Genomic DNA, 19,269 nt, shown 5'->3' with positions numbered 1-19,269 from the left:
GGAGGGGCGTAGGCGGAGCCTGGAGACTTCATACTTAAGTGTGGGGGTTGTTTCCCTAGCGAAGAGACGAGACCCCCAGGGATCAAAAGCTCATCTTTATTAGGAAGACTCTGAACAAACAACCTACCCGCCCCCCACCTTCAAGCCTGGGGAAGGAGGATGGGGGATCTGCACCCTCCTCCCATATATACACAACAGAATCCCCCTGGAGAAGGTGCCCCTGCTTGTGGGGGCTGAGACAGCAGCTTTAACAAGCTAGTGCTTGAGAGCCAAGCCCCCTTTCCTCTCCAGACTCAGTTTTCTCATTTGTAAATGAGCTCAGGAGAAACCGGTGTTACGGAGTTTCTCCCCAGCGCTGAAGATGTCCGATTCGGAAGGACGAGGACGTCGGAAGATTGACCAAGGGCCGCCCCAGGGGATGGGGGTGCTGGGTATCCTGATTGGAAGGCCACCTCCCTCCCGACCCAGCGCCTCTCCTCCAGCGCCGCGGGGCTACGTGGCCTCAGGGCCCGGGGACAGGAGGCCACCCCCAAAGCCGGCCTCACGGTACTGGTTGGGGAACATGTTGCTGCCCACGAGGCTGGCAGTGCCTCCGTCCCCGGGGCCCGGGGCCTGGTAAGAGTCCAGCGTCAGCGGCTCGGGGCCGGGGGGCTCCCCGACCGCAGCCCCTGCACCGCCGTTGCCCGCGACAGCGCTGGTGAGTGGTGGCGCTGGGGGCAACATGTCCAGCATGGTCAAGAGCGTGGGGGCAGCGGGGTCGTAGGGAAAGCTGTCGTCCAGGAGGTCTGGCCCGCCGGGGGGTTCCAGGCTGGGGAGGGATACGGTGCCCGGGAAGAAGTCTGTGTCGGGTAGCAGCACTGACGGCGGGAGGTACGGTCCTGCAGGGATGAGAAGAAAGAAGGAAGCATGGTGGGCTTTTAGGGTCGACCTTCCGCCAGCTCAAATGCCGGGTCTGTGGCTAAATACTTTATCATGTGGCCTCCTATAACGCCAGGGAGAACTCTGAGTAGGGACTATCACCATTATCTCCTTTTTTTAATTTACGATCATTGTTTTTGAGGTATAGTTGATGAACAGTATTATACGTTTCAGGTGTACAAACAACGTAGTGATTCACAATTTTTTAAGGTTATACTCCACTTGTGTGTGTGTGCTTAATCTTTCAGTTGTGTCTGACTCTTGGCGACCCCATGGACTGTAGCCCGCCAGGTTCCTCTGTCCATGGGATTCTCCAGGCAAGAATACTACAGTGAGTTGCCATTCCCTTCTCCAGGGGATCTTCCCAACCCAGGAATTGAACCCAGGTCTCTTGCATTGCAGGTAGATTCTTTACCAGCCAGGCCACCAGGGAAGCCCATACTCTGCTTATAGTTGTTACAAAATATTAGCTATATTCCCTGTGCTGTATTCCCTGTCCTTGTTGCTGATTTATTTATCCATCGTAATTTGTACCTTTTAATCCCCATCCCTATATTTCCCCTCCCCCTCCCCTCTTCCCACTGATAACCGCTAGTTTGCTCTCTATATCTGTCAGTGTTTCTTTTTTGTTTTATTCACTTTTTTTATGACTCCACATATAAGTTATATCATACAGTATTTGTCTTTCTCTGTCACTAAGCATAATACTCTCCAAGTCCATCCATGTTGTTGCAAATTACAGGGTTTTTTTATGATTGAGTAGTAATATATTGTGAGGAGGGCATGGCAACCTACTCCAGTAATCTTGCCTAGAGAATCCCATGGACAGAGGAGCCTGGCAGGCCGCAGTCCACAGGGTCGTATACAGACAGACAAGACTGAAGCGACTAAGCAGCAACAGTAATCCATTGTATATATATACACCACATCTTCTTTATCCATTCATTTATTGAAGGACACTTAGGTTACTTCCATTTCTTGGCTATTGTAAACAATGGTGCTATGAACATTGGGGTACATGTCTCTTTTCAAATTAGTGTTTTCGTTTTATTTGTTTTGGATATACACTCAGGAATGGAATTGCTGGGTCATATGGTATTTGCAAATGATATGACCAGTACAGGGTTAATGTCCAAAATAAAAACAGCTCAAAGTGAAGTCGCTCAGTTGTGTCCGACTCTTTGCGACCCCATGGACTGTAGCCTACCACGCTTCTCCGTCCATGGGATTTTCCAGGCAAGAGTACTGGAGTGGGGTGCCATTTCCTTCTCCAGAGGATCTTCCCCACCCAGGGATCTTATAGATAAGGGCAGTCCTTATCCTAAACCCCACTGCATTTGTGCATAACAGGAGAGTTAGCCTATCCTTTCCTGAATTAAAACTAGAAAAACAGCCCATACGATATTAAATAAACAATACCCCAACTAAAAAAATGAGCAGAACTGAATAGACATTTTTCTAAGGAAGACATGCAGTTGGCCAACAGTCACATGAAAAGATGCTCAACATGGTTAATCATCAGAGAAATGCAAATAAAAACCACAATGAAGTATCACCTCACACCTGTCAGAATGGCTGTCATCAAAAAGACATAAATAACAAATGCTGGTGAGGATGCAGAGAAAAGAGAACCCTCATACATTGTTGGTGGGAGGGTAAATTGGTGTGGAAAACAGTTTGGAAGTTCCTCAGAAAACTAAGAATCATTCTTATTTAATAAGGAAACAGGCAAAATAACTTGCAGTCCACAGGTGAGTTGTGGAACCAGGGTTGAAACTGTGCTCCTATAATGCTAGTGAGTTTTCCTCAAGAATGAGGAAGAAAAGGATGCTCCAAAGCCCCCCAGCGTATAAGGACAACCCAAAAGGTGAAATCTCCACACCATGGGAGACCCAAGGAGAAATACCAAGTCCCAAAATTGTAAGGTAAAATGGTTAAGTGTCATTGTGGAAGTCTTTTTGAGACAACACAAACCTCACCAGCAAAGACTGACTACACTTATTTTAGAAGGAGTCACAGTGCTGCTGGAACTCTATTTCCCAGTTTCCCTGGTAGCTTGATGTGGACATGTGACCAAGTGCTGCTGGCTGAAATGTGGGCATGCTGGCTGGAGCTGCAACAGCCATTCTGTACCAGGAGGTGGAAACTATGAGCTGAAAATGGCAGGAGCTTGGGTCTCCAATGATCATGCAGCCACCAAACCATCTGTGGACCACCCACCCCTGGACTGTGTGAGAGGAGAAATAATGTCCTACCCTATTGAGGTTCCTGTTATTTGGGGTTTTGCTGTGAATTCAGTTAAACATGATCATAACAAAATGCAGGTGGCATTCTTGGTTTCCGGCAAGTTCCTAACATCTCCTGGGCACCAAATTCTATACTAAATAACTGTGCATTGTGGCCTCACTGAATTCTAGAAGGAACCCCAAGAAGGAAGATCTCCATCTGCAAGTTAAGTAAACTGAGGCCCAAAGAGATTGCATAGGGACTTCCCAGTGCAGTTGTTAATCCACCTTCCAATTCAGGGGACACAGGTGTGATCCCTCGTTCAGGAACTAAGATCTCACATGCCTCAGGGCAACTAAGCCCATGCACCACAAATCCATTTCTAGACACCCCCCCACACCACAGCTAGAGAGAAGACCTTGTACTTCAACAAACAGCCCACATGACACCCAGAAAGATCCCACATGCTGCAACTAAGACCTGATGCAGCCATAAATACATATTTTTTTTTAAAAAGATCACACAGTGGCTTAATTGTGGCCTTGAATTCAAACCCAGTCTGATTGCAGAGGCCAGGCTCCTAACCATTCCACTCTAGTGCCAGCTTTGCCAAAGGAATGAGAGAGGGGAACTTTAGATCCTGGGAAATTGGGGTGATGGAGCAGGTGAAAGAATTACTAAGTGGCTAATGATGAGGGACTTCAGGGTCGAAGGTTGATGAAATGGACTAGGACTGGGGGTTTCTAGGGCAGAGGTCTTGGGCATTAGTTAGAGGGTGTTGGGGGACAACAGATGACACTTGAAACCTTTGGGTGAGATTGGCTGAGATTGACAACTCCAGCAGATTGGCTGGGAGCTGGGCTCCTGGGGTAGCTGGGGTGCTGGGGACAGTGTTCTTAGAGCTAGCAGTCAGCGAGTGGGGAGGCTTTGGATAGAAGCCAGACAGGGTTACAGTTCATGGGATCTGGAGGCTGGCGTGTGAGTTGAGATGAGGGCCATGGTAGAAGAGGTCGGGGTGACTGAATTCAAGGCTGGCTAGCTCTGACACCACCTCCATTTATCCATCATCTACTCCCTACTACTGCTTTCTCATGTATCATCACTAATCTAAACCTGTGCCCATGGGTGGTGATCCAGTGGCTAAGACTCCATGCTCCCAATGCAGAGGCCCTGGGTTTGATCCCTGGTCAGGGAAATAGATCCCACATGCCGCAACTGAGAGTTCGCATGCCACAACTAAAGACCCCACGTGCCATAGAGAAGATCGAAGATTCCATGTGCTGCAACTAAGACCTATTGCAGCCTAAATAATTAAAATTTTTAATAAATTAGAAGTAAATCAACTTTTGCCCAGGTATAACTCCCCGCTCCACCAGGGACCGGCTGTGTGACCTTGGGCAAGAGATGTCACCTCTCTGGGCCTCGTTTTTCACCAGTAAAATGGGACTGGGGCGTGGGGGGAGATGACACCACCCACCCCCCACCCCCCAGAAGGACTGCACAGATTAAATGAACACACAGAAAGCAGTTATGCTCAGAGTGTCTGTAAAAATAAATACAGTAACATTTAAAAGGCCAATGAGGTAGGTATGTGGTGATACTTTTCAGAGGAGCCCTGAAGCTCTGAGAGGTGGAGCAACTTGATGAAGGTCACACAGCATGTAAATGGCCAAGTGGAGATCGGAGCCTCTGAACACTTCTTTCCACTTTATGTTGCTGGTTAAGTGGTGAGGCACTGGCCATGTAGGAGCTCTTGGGGGGCCTGAAGAGGCTAGAAAAGCGGGGCTGCAACCCCCCCCCCACCAGCCCACCTCGAGGGCAGGGGCTTGCGCTGAACCAACACCCACCTGAGCCATGGCTAGGCAGGAATTGATCCAGGAAGACTGGTTTTTTCCTCCGTCGTTTGCTCTCAATGCCATGGGGATCTGAAGGAAGGCAAAGATGAGGACCCCTGGATCCCACCAGCCCCTCCTCCCCAACCTGGGGGGGTGGGCAGGGCGTTGGGTCGGTCAACCCCTCCCAGGGACCTGGAGAGGGACATCAAAAAGGGCAGAGGGGACACACCAGAGCTATTCAGCTCCCCAAGGACGTCAGGCAGCCCCCGTTTCCGCTTCTTGTCCACGCCATAGCTGTCTGTTCAGGAGATACCAGAGGCATACAAAATAACCCATGAAAAATAAGAATTAATTATAGAAACCATTTGGGAAGTTGAGCTGTTCTGGCTTTTTCCCAACCAATGTATATAGATGTCCATATCTTAGAATAAAACCCAAATTACTTTTAACCCCATTGGAACATCTAAGGCATAATTCTGCCCCAGCGCCTTTGCACTTGCTGTTCCAGCTACTTAAAACACTCTTCCTCAACTCTTATCACTTTTCTGGAAAACTGCTTAGTCACCCTCCTGTCCTCAGGTCAGCTGCCCCCTCTTCCAGGAAACCCTCCCTGAACTCTAAGGCTGGGTCAGTTGCCCTACTCTGCAAGACGAATTCTATAAGCAGTTCCATCCCAGCCCTGCCCACTCTGGCTGTCACTGTATGGGAATAGATCCGATCCCCCCCTCCATCCCCCCACCCCTATAGGACGATGAGCCTCATAGCACAGGGCTGGGGCTGTCTCTGGTACCACTATGTTCCCAGCAGAGGGCCAGGCATGAGCAGCTGTGCTGAGAGGAGAAATTATTAAATAATCCCAAAATGTCATGAGATGGGTACTGTTACTATTTCCATTTTGCACAGGAGGAGTCTGAGACTAGGAGAAGCCAAGGTCACACAAGCCAGTAAGCAGACCAGGATTTGAACCCATCTGTGCAACTCAGAGCCTGCATTCTACTTCTGCCTCTTCCCCTTTCCCCTTTGGGTCATCCCAAGCAAGGCCAAAGACCTGGTCTCTGGGGCAGTGGGTCACCCTGGGTTGTTGTGGTTACCATGGTCCCGAGGCAGGTAGGTGAAGGGCAGAGGCTCACTGCAGACCCCATCAGTAAGCCGCTGCAGAAAGACGTTCACTGTCACAGGTTCAACGATCTCCAGGTCCTCGTAGGGTGGTGTCTTGAACACAATGGCAATCTGGCGGTGCACATCGGCCTGGGAGAAGTCAGCCCGGCCTTCCCAGGAGGCTCTGCTGAACACCACCGATATATCCTCTGGCAGGAAAGTGGGGGCATCAGCTGAGCCAAGACACTTGGTCCACCAGAGACCCAACTCACTCAGCCTCCCCCAAAATCAACACAAGTATTTCTAAGAATAAAACTAATTATGCGGCATGCATGCTAAGTCACTTCAGTTGTGTCTGGCTCCTATGGATCGTAGCACACCAGGCTTCTGTCCATGGGATTCTCCAGGCAAGAATACTGGAGTGGGTTGCCATTGCCTCCTCCAGGGGATCCTTCCAACCCAGGGATTGAACCCACATCTCCTGTGTCTCCTGTATTGGCAGATGGGTTCTTTAGCACTAGCGCTACCTGGGAAGCCCATATATGTGTATATATATTGAGGCTTTATATGTGTTGGACACACACAGATTACCTCTAAGACATACAACAGTTCTAGGAAGCCCATGATATTGAAGAGAAAGCAAAGGCACCAGGAGATTAAGCCACTTGTCCAAGGTCACATGGTCAACACGTGGTGCAGCCAAGATGGGAATCCAGGCAAGCAAGAGCTCTTTAGCACTAGCTCCTAGGACTTGGGGACGTTACTGATATTTCTGGGCCCAGTCATCACCCTAAAGAGGGAAAGTCATAGCACTCACCTCATACGAGTTGTTAGAAGGATTAAATGAGTCATTCCAATAAAAGGGCTTAGAAGAGGACTTAACATAATAGGTGATCAATCCTTGTTAAATACGATGGCTTTTATAAGCATTATGTAAAATATTAGCTCCAGGTCTGGAACTCAGAAAATCCTCAGTAAATGCTACCTCTTTGTGATGTAGCTCTTAGGTACTTGGGATCCCATCTCATCCTAATACCAGCTCATTTTAGGGGTTGAGGAAACCAGCTCAGGGTATTAAAGTCACCTGGCCAAAATCAGCCAGTGAGTCAATGACGAAATAGAACTCAAATCTACCTTGAATCATTCACCCGGGGCAGGATCAGTTTTTCTGCCCTAACCCCAATTCCCAGGCTCCTAAGAATCTCCTTGGCCTTCCTCAGATCTCAGCTCAAATACCACCTCCTCCAGGAAGCCTTCCCAGATGCCTGGACCATATCTGGTCTTCCTGTTCAGTCTCAGTACTGTGTCTTCTTCCCTATCAGCATTATGCACACTTACAATTTGTATTTCTTTCCCTACCTTTCATTGAACTGAGAGCCCTGTGAGGGCAGAGTCTGGACGTGTCTCGGTCACTGCTATGTCCCAGTACTGCCTAGCACAGAGGCCGCCATAGAGGAGCCACCCAATAACCATTTACTCTTTCAAAAAAACCCAAAAACCCAGACTTCCCTGCTGGCACAATGGATCAGAATCCACCTGCCAATGCAGGGGGACATGAGTTCAATCCAGGTCTGGGAAGACCCTCAAATGCTGCGGAGCAACTAAGTCCATGCACCACGACTGCTGAGCCCATGCCCTAGAGCCTGCATGGTGCAACTACTGAGCCTGCGTGCTCTAACCACTGAAGCATGTGTGCACCTGGAGCCTGTCCTCTGCAATAAGAGAAGCCACCGCAATGAGAAGCCTGCACATAGCAATGAAGAGTAGCCCCTGCTCACCACAACTAGAGAAAGCCCACGCAAAGCAACAAGGACCCAGCACAGCCAAAAATGAATAAATAATAAAAATTTTTAAAAGCCAGTTTGAGAAAGGGGTTTTGCATTTGAATGGATGTGACTCAAGTGGAAACCTCCATTTTCTCCATCTGGAGCCCCGACCCAACTGTCATAAGGCATTTATTTATACAACTCCACAATTTTAATACCAGAGTAGTTCCCCAAAGTTCCTGATGCCAAGGTCTGCCCAGCATTCAGTGCTGGCTAGTATAAACAGGCCTCCTTCTCTGTTCATGAATGAGTGAGTGGGTGTGTGGGTGGGTGACTCAGTGAGTGAGTGAATCAATGGGCAATATCTGAAACCAGAGCTCTGGACCCTTCTACTAGGCTCCCCTGGTTAACCAGCTACTCCTCACCGTCTCAGTCTCTGCAAGCTGGCAGACCCCACTCTGCCTGCTCACTGCCCCAGGCCCCTCACCTTTCTGCACCTTGTCGCACAGTAGGTAGAGCTCCTCGCCACCCGTGCACGGCCCACTCTCCTTGTTGATTCGGCAAATCCGTAGCTCCGACGTGTTTGTAGACTCTGGGAAAGAGGAGAGGAAGACACACAAAGGAAAAAAAAAAAGAATTTAGTCATCAAATCCTTACCAGGAACCCACTGGGTGCCCACTCAGGATGTGGAGAGGTGGGAAATGGACAAGCCAGGGTGTCTGATATTTTTGGAACCTGTGCTGCAGGTGGAAAACAGAAGATGCCCAGGGTTGAGGGGTTAATGGACATCCCATGAGTCCTCTGCACTGAGGTCTAGTGAGCTCCCATCTCTGTCATGGGGATTGGATAGGTCAAAGCCCATTGGTAGCTAAGTGGGGACCATGTGCCCTAGACCTGGCCAATCAAAGCATCACCTCCTCCTGGCCACAGCTGATTGGTCAGAGAGGACAATGTGAGGAAAACTAGGCCAATGAGAGACAGCCCTGGGACTTTGAGCAAAAATATTGGGTAAGAGGACTTCCCTGGTGGTACAGGGGATAAGAATCTGCCTGCTGATGCAGCGGACACAGGTTCAATTCCTAGTACGGGAAGATTCCACATGCCACAGAGCAACCAAGCCTGAGCTCTAGAGCCTTTGAGCCGCTACTACTAAGCTCACTTGCCACACCTACTGAAGCCCAAGTGCCTAGAGCCTACGGACCTCAATAAAGAGTAGCCCCACTCACCGCAATTAGAGAAAGCCTGCATGCAGGGGAAAAAAAAAGAAATTGGGTAAAAGAATCTCTCTTCAGGAGCGGGAGAAAAGTTCCAGGCTGGTAGGACATAAGACTAGAGCTTTGTACAGTTATTTTGCCCCTGCCTGGGAGGGCCCTGCTAAGAGTGACTCTAACATGAAGGAAGCATGACTGAGAGATGGAAAGAAATAGACCCCTAATGACATCACTGAGAGCCTGGATACATACAAACCTGAAGCACTGTATTACCTCAGGAAATTTTTAGTTAATGGAACAAACATTCTTTTTTTTTCCTTATGTGAGTTGAGATTCTATCTCTTGCATCCATAAAAGCCTGGATTGATATTCCCTGCCCATTTTGATGTTTGTGGCAGTCCCTGTAAGTGGGCTAAAATCTAACAGCCATTCCTAATCTTCTCTTCTATGCCTGTACCCCTTGATACAGAATGAAAAATCTAAATACATGCTTTCTCAGACTGCTTTGCAACTAAAGGTGGCCATGGAGCCAAGTTCTGGCCAATGAGACATAAACAGATGCCTATCAGGGTGATTCTGAGAAATGTATTATTTTCTGTAAAAGAGAGAGATTATTACCTATGCTGCCTGTTCCCAAGGACTGCGTCATTGTACTGATTGTGCTTTCTACAACACTAGAAGGCCCCATTTCCACAGGCTACTTTGTAAACGCTGACCTCTAGAGGTGGGCAGTGTACAGCTTGCACACCACACAGGGTGACACCGCACACCATCTTGAACATAGACATGATGTCTGGAGCTGTGGCAGCCAGCTTGTGACCATGAGGGAAAGGCCACGAGAATCACAGAGCTACTGAACCAGCACCCTGATATACCTGAGCAGCTGAATCAGCAGGAACAGACTTAATAACTGAGCAAAAAAAAAAAAAAAAAAAATTCCCTGTTTGTTCACCCATTGTGTATGGGGCTTTCCAGTACTTGCGACCAATGGCAATCCTAATGGAACATCACCCTCAACTCACTCTTGTCGTAGACAGGCTCAGAGAGCACAGGGTCCATGCGGCGCATCTGTCCTTGCTGGTCCCTGTATGAGGCCTGGAAGCAAATCCTCACAACATTCATGTCTACCTCCTGATGGTTCTTCAGGGACCCAGCTGTGGGAGAGACATGAGAAGGCTGAGTGTGGGTGGTGGAGACCCTAGCAAGGGGATGGGGGACAAGGAAGGGCTGGGGCTGGGGCAATGGTGGAAACTGGAAAAGGCAAGGGGATGGGGTGGCGGAGGGGCGAAGAGTTTGAGAGGATGGGATGCTAAGCTAGGCACAGGGACTCACCATTGTAGGGGTCAATGCCCAGCTGAATCTTCCGCTCGATGGCAGCCTCGATCTCCTTCTTCCTCACACACTGGATGCCCAGGTTGTTAAAGCTGAGTGGGGGAAGGGGTGAAGGGAGGCACTCCTGAGAGGGCAGGTGTCACCCTGACCCACAAGACGGCTCTGGCAGATGCTGCTGCGGGGCTCACACCCTCAGAGGCCGAAGCCCCCTCAGGCCCAGGGTTCCCAGCACTGGGAGGAGGCTGGGGCTCAAACCCTTAGGGGTATGGAGGATTCCTGAGAGAACTTGGGAACACACCTTATCTTTATCCCATGAAAGCACCAGTTGACCTCATTTATAAGAAGAAAACTGCCAATTAAACTCAAATGTGATATCAATTCCTAAAAAAACTCTCCAAAACAGCAGAGATCAAAACGCTGGATAATGCTCTCTGTAGGTGATGTTGTAGAGAATCAGGCACTCTCACTCATTGCTGGAGGGCCTGTAAATCACCCGAGTGACCACATACTGGAAGACAACATGGCAGTATTCATTCATTCCAGCAAGACTTCCTGAGCACCTACTGTGTGCCAGGGACTGTGCTAGGCACAGGGAACAGGGGGCTACAGCATGGAACAAAAGAGAGAAAATCTCTGCTCTCACAGAACTTACATTTTCATTAAGTTTATAAATTGTTAAAAGTATAAATGCACAGATGTGGGGCCAACAATTTCATTTCTAGGAATCTATCCTAGAAAAGGGTATATATGAAACCATTCAGGAATAATAGTAACAGGGCAACAAGAGATTGGAATGAGTGCCCATTAATAAGAACATATTCGATTAATTGTTAACATCCATGCATTGGAATACTATGCAGCCAATAAAAAGGATAGGACAGTTCTAAATGTACTGACAGGAATTATCCCTCGGATGTACTAAAACATAAAAACAAGGTGCAAATGTCTCTACCATTCATAAGGGAATGACAAATATATGTATATAGGTAAAGCACGACTTTAGTTGCCTCCAAGAAGGGGCACTAGTGACTAGGGGACCAAAGATGGGAGGAAATTCATTTTTCACTGCACACCCTTTCTGAACCTTTTACTTTTTTTAATTGAAAACGTATAAATTATAAAGTGAAAGAAAGAATGGGCCTTGCAGTTAAGTCAGGTCTGGAGTCAAACCCCAGCTCTGCCACTGGCTATCTGGGCCCCTTCACCTTTCTGAGCCTCAGTTTTCTCACCTACAAAATGGGGATAAATATAATGTATGTGAAGGTGCAGGCAGCAGGGTTCCAGGCCTAAATGAGACCCTCCGCTGTTCCCACACCTTGGTTTCCCCATCTAGGCAATGCAGTGGGGAGGGTCTGGTTAAGCTGCCCCAGCCCTAAGGTTTTCTCGGGTGATCCTCAGCCCCTCAAAATCTCCATGACCAAGCACAAGGGGTCAAGGGTCAGGTACCTGTGCCGAGGGCTGACATGAGGCCGGAGCCGCACCCTGCAGACGCCGTCTGTGCAGTCTTTCCCCACGAGGCTGTGGGGATGAACTCGGTGAGGCCAGTCCTTCCACACCAGGCAGGCGGTCACCTCCACCTCCCGCAGCCCTCCACAGTCCCGGAGCTGCAGGAAGACGGGTGCTTTTGGGGTCCCATCGCAGACACCTGCACCCATCCAAGCCTCCTCTGGTACCTCTTCTCCCCCTCAACGATGGAAGTGTGTCAGTTGAAGACCTCTTTTAGATCCTAAACCCAAAGCTTCCAACCTGGGGACCTCATAACATGAGAGCTGACCCACGGATGCACTGTCTTTGGCTGCTCGACTTAAAAAAAATGGATGCACACAAGGTCTCCAAGTGTGGTCCGCAGAGAGCAAGCTAATAGTGGGGAGACCTGGTAGACACCACCTTAACCAGGTCAGCAAGGTCAGCATCACCAATACGGGGGCAACGGAGCACAGGCATCCTCTGCTGGGATGAATCACAAGCTGGAATCAAGGTTGCCAGGAGAAACATCAACAACCTCAGACACACAGATGGTACCACTCTAATGTCAGAAAGCGAAGAGGAACTAAAGAGCCTCTTAATGAGGGTAAAAGAGGAGAGTGAAAAAGCTGGTTTAAAACTCAACATTCCAAAAACTAAGATCATGGCACCCAGTTCTATCACTTCATGGCAAATAGAAGGGGAAAAAGTTGGAAACAGTGACAGATTTTTATTTTCTTAGACTCCAAAATCACTGAGGATGGTGACTGTAGCCTTGAAATTAAAAGATGCTTGCTCTTTGGGAGGAAAGCTATGACGAACCTAGACAGTGTATTAAAAAGCAAAGACATCACTTTGCCGACAAAGGTGCGTCTAGTCAAAGATGTTTCCAATAGTCATGTATGGATGTGAGAGCTGGACCGTAAAGAAGGCTCTCTTCTATGACAGCCCCTCCAGAAGTGCAACCCCAGAACCCAATCATGAGGAAATGTCAAACAAGCCCTAACTGCAGGTCATCCATTCAGACATATCTGTGTCATGAAAGATAATAAAAAGATGAGTGAGGACTTCCCTGGTGGTCCAGTGGCTAAGACTCTGTGCTAACACAGCGGGCTTGGGTTTGATTCCTGGTTGGGGAACTAAATCCCACACACCACAACTAAAACCCAGAGCAGCAAAAAAAAAAAAAAGAAGAAGAAGAAGAAAGATAGGTGTCATATTAGAACAAAAAGAAAAAAAAATGTATTTTGATCGGCTGGTAGTTAAATAATGTAGACATCTGTCAAAATCCTTAAAGCTACACACAATATTTGATCAAATACAACTCAATTTCCAAAAAAATAGAGGCGAGAGACTCCAGAGACACAACCAAATGCAACATAGGACCCTAGATTGAGGAGGGAGAAATCATTATAAAACACATTTTGAGGGACTTCCCTGTGGTTAAGAATCCACCTGCCAATGCAGGGGACATGGGTCCCCTGGTCCAGGAGGATCCTACATGCCTGGAGGAACTAAGCCCGGAGCAACTAAGCACCACTGAGCCAGTGCTCTAGAGCCGGTGAGCTGCAGCTACTGAGCTGGTGCATCACAGCTGCTGAAGCCCCCAAGCCTAGAACCAGTGCTCCACTACAAAAGAAGCTGCCACAGGGAGGAGCCCCCGCACCACAATGAAGAGAAGCCCCCACTCACTGCAAACAGAGAAAGCCCGTGCAGAACAAAGACCCAGCATGGCCAAAAATCAAGCAAGCAATAGATTAAAAAAAAAAATTGGGGGGGACAATTTGGAAATTCCAGCATGGACTGTATATTAGATGATATTATGCGATATTATTGATTTTTTTCTAGGCATAGTAATGAGTGTCACAGCCATGCAGGAGCTTATTTTCAGAAGATGCCCCCTGAAGTATCTACAGGTGAAATAACATGATATTTACAACTCATCTGCAAATAGGTCTGCAAGAAAAGCAACGTGCATATCTGTGTGTGTGTGAGCACTACGCATGTGTATGTATGTTTGCGTGCATGGAAAGAGGGTCAGATATAGCAAATTGAGGTAAAATTGAGGTCTACTGGTGAATACAGGTGAAGGGTACACAGGTGCTTGTTGTACTGTTTTTTAAATTTTTCTGGGGATTGCAATTGTTCTCATTCTAAATTCATCAAAATGTGTACATTAAGTGTGTATTTTTTTATATCAGTTATACTGCAAAGAAAGAAACAAACAAGAAATCTAGAAGAAAGATTTAAAAGATTTTTTTTCAAAATAAAAAGTTGGGGCGGGGTAGGGGAGGGAAGGACTGAGAATTTGGGATTAGTAGATGCAAATGAGTATATGTAGGATGGGTAAACAACAGGGTCCTACTGGATAGCACAGGGAACTATATTCAATATCCTGTGATAAACCATAATGAAAAGAATATATGTATAAATATATACATATGTATATATAACTAAATCACTGATATACAGCAGAAATTAACACGATATTGTAAATCAACTATAATTCAATAAAATAATTTTTTTTTTTAAGTTGGGGAAGGGACTTCCCTGATATTCAGTGTTTAAGACTGCACTTTCACTGCAGAGGGCACAGGTTTGATCTCTGGTCAGGGAACTAAGGTCCCAACCAATGTGTAGCACGGCCAAAAAAAAAAACCAGAAGTTGGGGAAAATTTGGAGCCTACATTTAAAAGGTATGAGACATCATGCTCTTCTAGATTTCAAGGTTTTCCTTTTTAAAAAGGAAGTTATGACAACTGGGGCTGGAATTCTACTCTGCAGCTACATGGGGCAGCAGACAAATACCAGCCCCTTGAGGTGGGGCCCAGACCTACTTGGTTTTCCTGGGTCACTCGAAGGGCCCTGCTGGTCAGAGAACCTCTAAAAAGTGTGATCTGAACATGTAAAGTGAAAAGTGAAAGTTGCTCAGTCGTGTCCAACTCTTTGCGACCCCACGGACTCTACAGTCCATGGAATTCTCCAGACCAGAATACTGGAGTGGGTAGCCTTTCCCTTCTCCAGGGGATCTTCCCAACCCAGGGATCAAATGCAGCTCTCCTGCATTGCAGGCAGATGCTTTACCAGCTGAGCCACCAGGGAAAGTGAACATGTAAAGCTGCTGCTGCTAAGTCGCTTCAGTCATGTCCGACTCTGTGCGACCCCATAGACGGAAGCCCACCAGGCTACCCTGTCCCTGGGATTCTCCAGGCAAGAACACTGGAGTGGGTTGCCATTTCCTGCTCCAATGCATGAAAGTGAAAAGTGAAAGTAAAGTTGCTCAGTCGTGTCCGACTCTTAGCGACCCCTTGGACTGCAGCCTACCAGGCTCCTCCAGCCATGGGATTTTCCAGGCAAGAGTACTGGAGTGGGGTGCCATTGCCTTCTCCGACATGTAAAGCTAGTGCCAATAAAATACAATGAACAGGTGTGTCTCAGTGGGCGAGTACTGCCCTCTAGGGGGTGTTTGTGGTACTGGTGACAATTTTGGTGATGGAGACAGCAGGCCGGACACAGGGCCAGAGATGCTACCCCGCCTGCAATACCAGGACAGACCCACACAAATCCTGTAAGACTTCTGAATATCCCGCCAGCATTCACATTGGTGACAAACATGTTTGAAAAAGTCAGAAGCCAGAACCTCCTTCCGTTTCACATATGTAGCATTTTTTTCCCAGGTGCCACAATGGTAAAGAATCTGCCTGCCAATCCAGGAGATCCTTGAGTCGGGTAAACTCCTGGAATAGGAAATGCAACCTGCTCCAGTATTCTTGCCTGGAAAACTCCGTGGACAGAGGAGACTGGTGAGCAGCAGTCCATGGGGTCGCAAAGAGTTGGACATGACTGAGCGACTGAGTGCACACGCACACATTTTTTCCCATAACTTTCAAATGCACTGAAGTGTCAAAAACTGCAATGGCTATGTCAATTGAGAGAGCGCTGGATTTCATTTAGACTGAGAATTATTCATCACTTTGGTGGCTTTTTCTTCCCTCGCTATGCAGCCTGTGGGAGCTTAGTTCCCTGACCAGCAATTGAACTGGTGCCCCTGCAGAGGAAGCATGCAGTCTTAACCACTGGACCATCAAGGAAGTGAGTCACTACCAGTTATGGGCTAAACTGCATGCTTCCAAAATTCATATGTTGAAGCCCTAGCCCCAGGGAGACAGACCCTGTAAGTGCTGTGCTTAGTTGTGTCTGACTGTTTTGCGACCCCATGGACTGTAGTGCGCCAGGCTCCTCTGTTCATGGGATTGCCCCCAGGCAAGAATATTGGAGTGGGTTGCCACTTTCTCCTCCAGCGGATCTTCCTGACCCAGGGATTGAAACCTAGTCTCTTGCATCTCCTGCACTGGTAGGTGGATTCTTTACCACTAGCACCACCTGGGAAGCCTTATAGCCTTTAGAGAGGTGAGTAAATTAATCAGCCCTTAGGGTAGGGGCTACCCTGATTTCTCAGACGATAAAGAATCTGCCTGCAATTCAGGAGACCTAAGTTGGATCCCTGGGTTGGGAAGATCCCCTGGAGGAGAAAACGGCTAGCCCACTCCAGTATTCTTGCCTGGAAAACCCCACGGACAGAGGAGCCCGACGGGCTACAGTCCACAGGGTCGCAGACACGACTGAGTGACTGACACTTTCATTTTCACTTAGGGTGGGGACTAATGGAACCTGCCTCTTGGCCTTCTGTTCTGAAGTGAAAGTTGCTCAGTTTTCTCCGACTCTTTGCAACCCTGTGGACTGTAGCCCGCCGGTCTCCTCTGTTCATGGAACTCCCTAGGCAATAATACTGGAGTGGGTTGCCATTCTACAAGAAGAGGCAATCAACCTGAATATTCATTGGAAGGACTGATGCTGAAGCTGAAACTCCAATACTTTGGCCACCTGATGCAAAGAACTGACTCATTGGAAAAGACCCTAATGCTGGGAAAGATTGAAGGCAGGAGGAGAAGGGGACAACAGAGGATGAGACGGTTGGATGGCATCACTGACTCAATGGACACGAGTTTGAGCAAACTCCAGAAGATGGTGAAGGACAAGGAAGCCTGGCGTGCTGCAGTCCATGGGGTTGCAAACAGTCAGACACGACTGAGTGACTGAACAAGAAGAGGTAATTTGGATGCACAAAGAGACACCAGTGTGGACAAAAAGGAGAGACCAAGTGAGGAGAGAGAGAAGGCGGCCATCTGCGAGCCTAGGAGAGAGGCCTCAGAGGAAACCACCCCTTCCAATAGCTCAGTTTTGGCCTTCCAGCCTCCAGAATCATGAGACAATAAATTCCTGTGGTTCAAGGCACCCAGTCTGTGGGATTTTGTGAGGGCAGCCAGAGCTGGGTAATAAACCACCTTAACCACGGGATCCGATTCAGCATCAGCTACTAGGACAAACTGCCACCCCACGTGGCAGGATGTCAGACTCTAAGAGGACCACGGCCTCACCGTTGGGGTATTCCCGCCAAAATTAATAACCTGATTTAACCTGGAAACAGCCAATAAATCCAGAATGTGGGACATACTACAAAACACCTTCCCTGGTGGTCAAGTGGCCAAGATTCCGCACTTCCCAATGCAGGGGGCCCAGGTTCGATCCCCGGTCAGGGAACTAGATCCCACATGCTGCAACTAAAAATCCACGTGCCATAACTAAATCCCTCATGAGGCAACTAAAGAGCCTGCACACCGCAGTGAAGATCGAAGGCTCCTCGAGCCACAACTAAGCTGTAGCGTAGCCAATAAACAACAACAACAAAAAATGACACCTTTTCTGTCCTGCATAAACGTCCCTGTCCCAAAACACAAAGGCAACCTGAGGAACAAACCCCATCACACCGAAGATGCCTGTCTTTGTTTCTTGAGGATTCTGGAGGCTGGAAGTCCAAGATCAAGGTGCCGGCACAGCTGGGTTCTGGCAAGGGCCTCTTTTGGGCACAGGCTCTGTCTCCGTGTCCTCAGATGGGGGAAGGCAGAGGGCGCTCTCTGGGACCTCATTTGTAAGGTCACTGATCTCAAAGGCCTCACCTCCTACTCCCATCACCTTCAGAGTTGCCAGTGTTCGGTCATGTCTGACTCTTTGGGACCCCATGGACTGCAGCCCACCACGCTCCTCTGTCCATGGGATTTTCCCAGGCACGAATACTGGAGTGGGTTGCCATTTCCTCCTCCAACTTTTGGAGTTAGGGTTTGAATGTATGAACGGAGAGGGTAGACAAATATTTAGACCTGGCAACTAAAGGCACGACTGGACTAGACTGGATATTAAACAAGTGGACCAAAGGAAAAAAAAGTATAAAGGATATCTGGGGTCAGTGGGATCAACAGACTATGGACTTAACCTTAGAAGATATTGCTGCATGAATATTACGTTTCTAGTATGTGATAAGAGTGTTGTCATGATACAGATCCTACCTTGCAAAAAAAAAGGTCATGGCTTTTGAGAGATACAGGCAGAAACATTTTGAGTGAAGTATCATACCTCCAACTCACTTTCAAATTGCCCTCTATAAATGTCTATATAAAGAAAGAGGCAAGGGTGGGGTGAGAGGAAGGCTCAAGAGGGAGGGGATATAGTTATGACTGATTCACACTGTTGCACAGCAAAAACCAACATAACATTGTAAAGCAATTATCCTCCAATTAAATAACGAGAGAAGCATTGATGGAGAGGAGATGGAAACATCTCACACGAGGAAGCTGGCACCAGGACAGGGGTCAGAACAGGCATCCCTGAGGTGGGCTGAGGCCTCACAGGTAAATAGGGGGTGACTGACTCTGCCAAAGCCTTTGGCTGTGTGGGTCACGACAAACTGTGGAAAATTCTTAAAGAGATGGGAATACCAGACCACCTGACCTGCCTCCTGAGAAATCTGTATGCAGGTCAAGAAGTTAGAACTGGACATGGAACAACAGACTGGTTCCAGATCGGGAAAGGAGTATGTCAAGGCTGTATATTGTCACCCTGCTTATTTAATTTATATGCAGAGTACATCATGAGAACTGCTGGACTGGATGAAGCACAAGCTGGAATTAAGATTGCCAGGAGAAATATCAATAACCTCAGATACGTAGATGACACCACACTTATGGCAGAAAGTGAAGAACTAAGCCTCTTGATCAAAGTGAAAGAGGAGAGTGAAAAAGTTAGCTTAAAACTCAACATTCAGAAGACTAAGATCATGGCACCTGGTCCCATCACTTCATGGCAAATAGATGGGGAAACAGTGAGAGACTATTTTTTGGGGCTCCTAAATCACTGCAGATGGGGACTGTAGCCATGAAATTAAAAGACGCTTGCTCCTTGGAAGGAAAGTTATGACCAACCTAGACAGCATATTAAAAAGCGGAGATGTTACTTTGCCAACAAAGGTCCGTCTAGTCAAAGCTATGGTTTTTCTGGTAGTCATGTATGGATGTGAGAATTGGA

The 19,269-nt window shown here is 47.9% G+C and overlaps 1 protein-coding gene across 1 annotated transcript in view; it reads right to left on the bottom strand.

The window, feature by feature from the left end:
* Positions 1-250: 250 nt before the first annotated feature.
* The window catches only part of RELB (RELB proto-oncogene, NF-kB subunit), a 28,373-nt gene continuing 9,354 nt past the window's right edge, over positions 251-19,269 (bottom strand). Inside the window, exons 5-12 of the mRNA XM_068993091.1 lie at positions 11,833-11,990; positions 10,387-10,478; positions 10,077-10,208; positions 8,331-8,435; positions 6,071-6,286; positions 5,209-5,277; positions 4,992-5,069; positions 251-878 (exon numbers count right to left, since the gene is read on the bottom strand). Coding sequence (XP_068849192.1) covers positions 493-878; positions 4,992-5,069; positions 5,209-5,277; positions 6,071-6,286; positions 8,331-8,435; positions 10,077-10,208; positions 10,387-10,478; positions 11,833-11,990 — 1,236 coding nt within the window. The 3' untranslated portion in view covers positions 251-492. The remainder of the gene's footprint in view (positions 879-4,991; positions 5,070-5,208; positions 5,278-6,070; positions 6,287-8,330; positions 8,436-10,076; positions 10,209-10,386; positions 10,479-11,832; positions 11,991-19,269) is intronic.

This window comes from Capricornis sumatraensis, chromosome 20, assembly GCF_032405125.1.
Source record: "Capricornis sumatraensis isolate serow.1 chromosome 20, serow.2, whole genome shotgun sequence".
NCBI lineage: Eukaryota > Metazoa > Chordata > Mammalia > Artiodactyla > Bovidae > Capricornis > Capricornis sumatraensis.
Note: the sequence above shows the minus strand (reverse complement) of the source record. Positions and strands in the feature narration are given on the sequence as shown.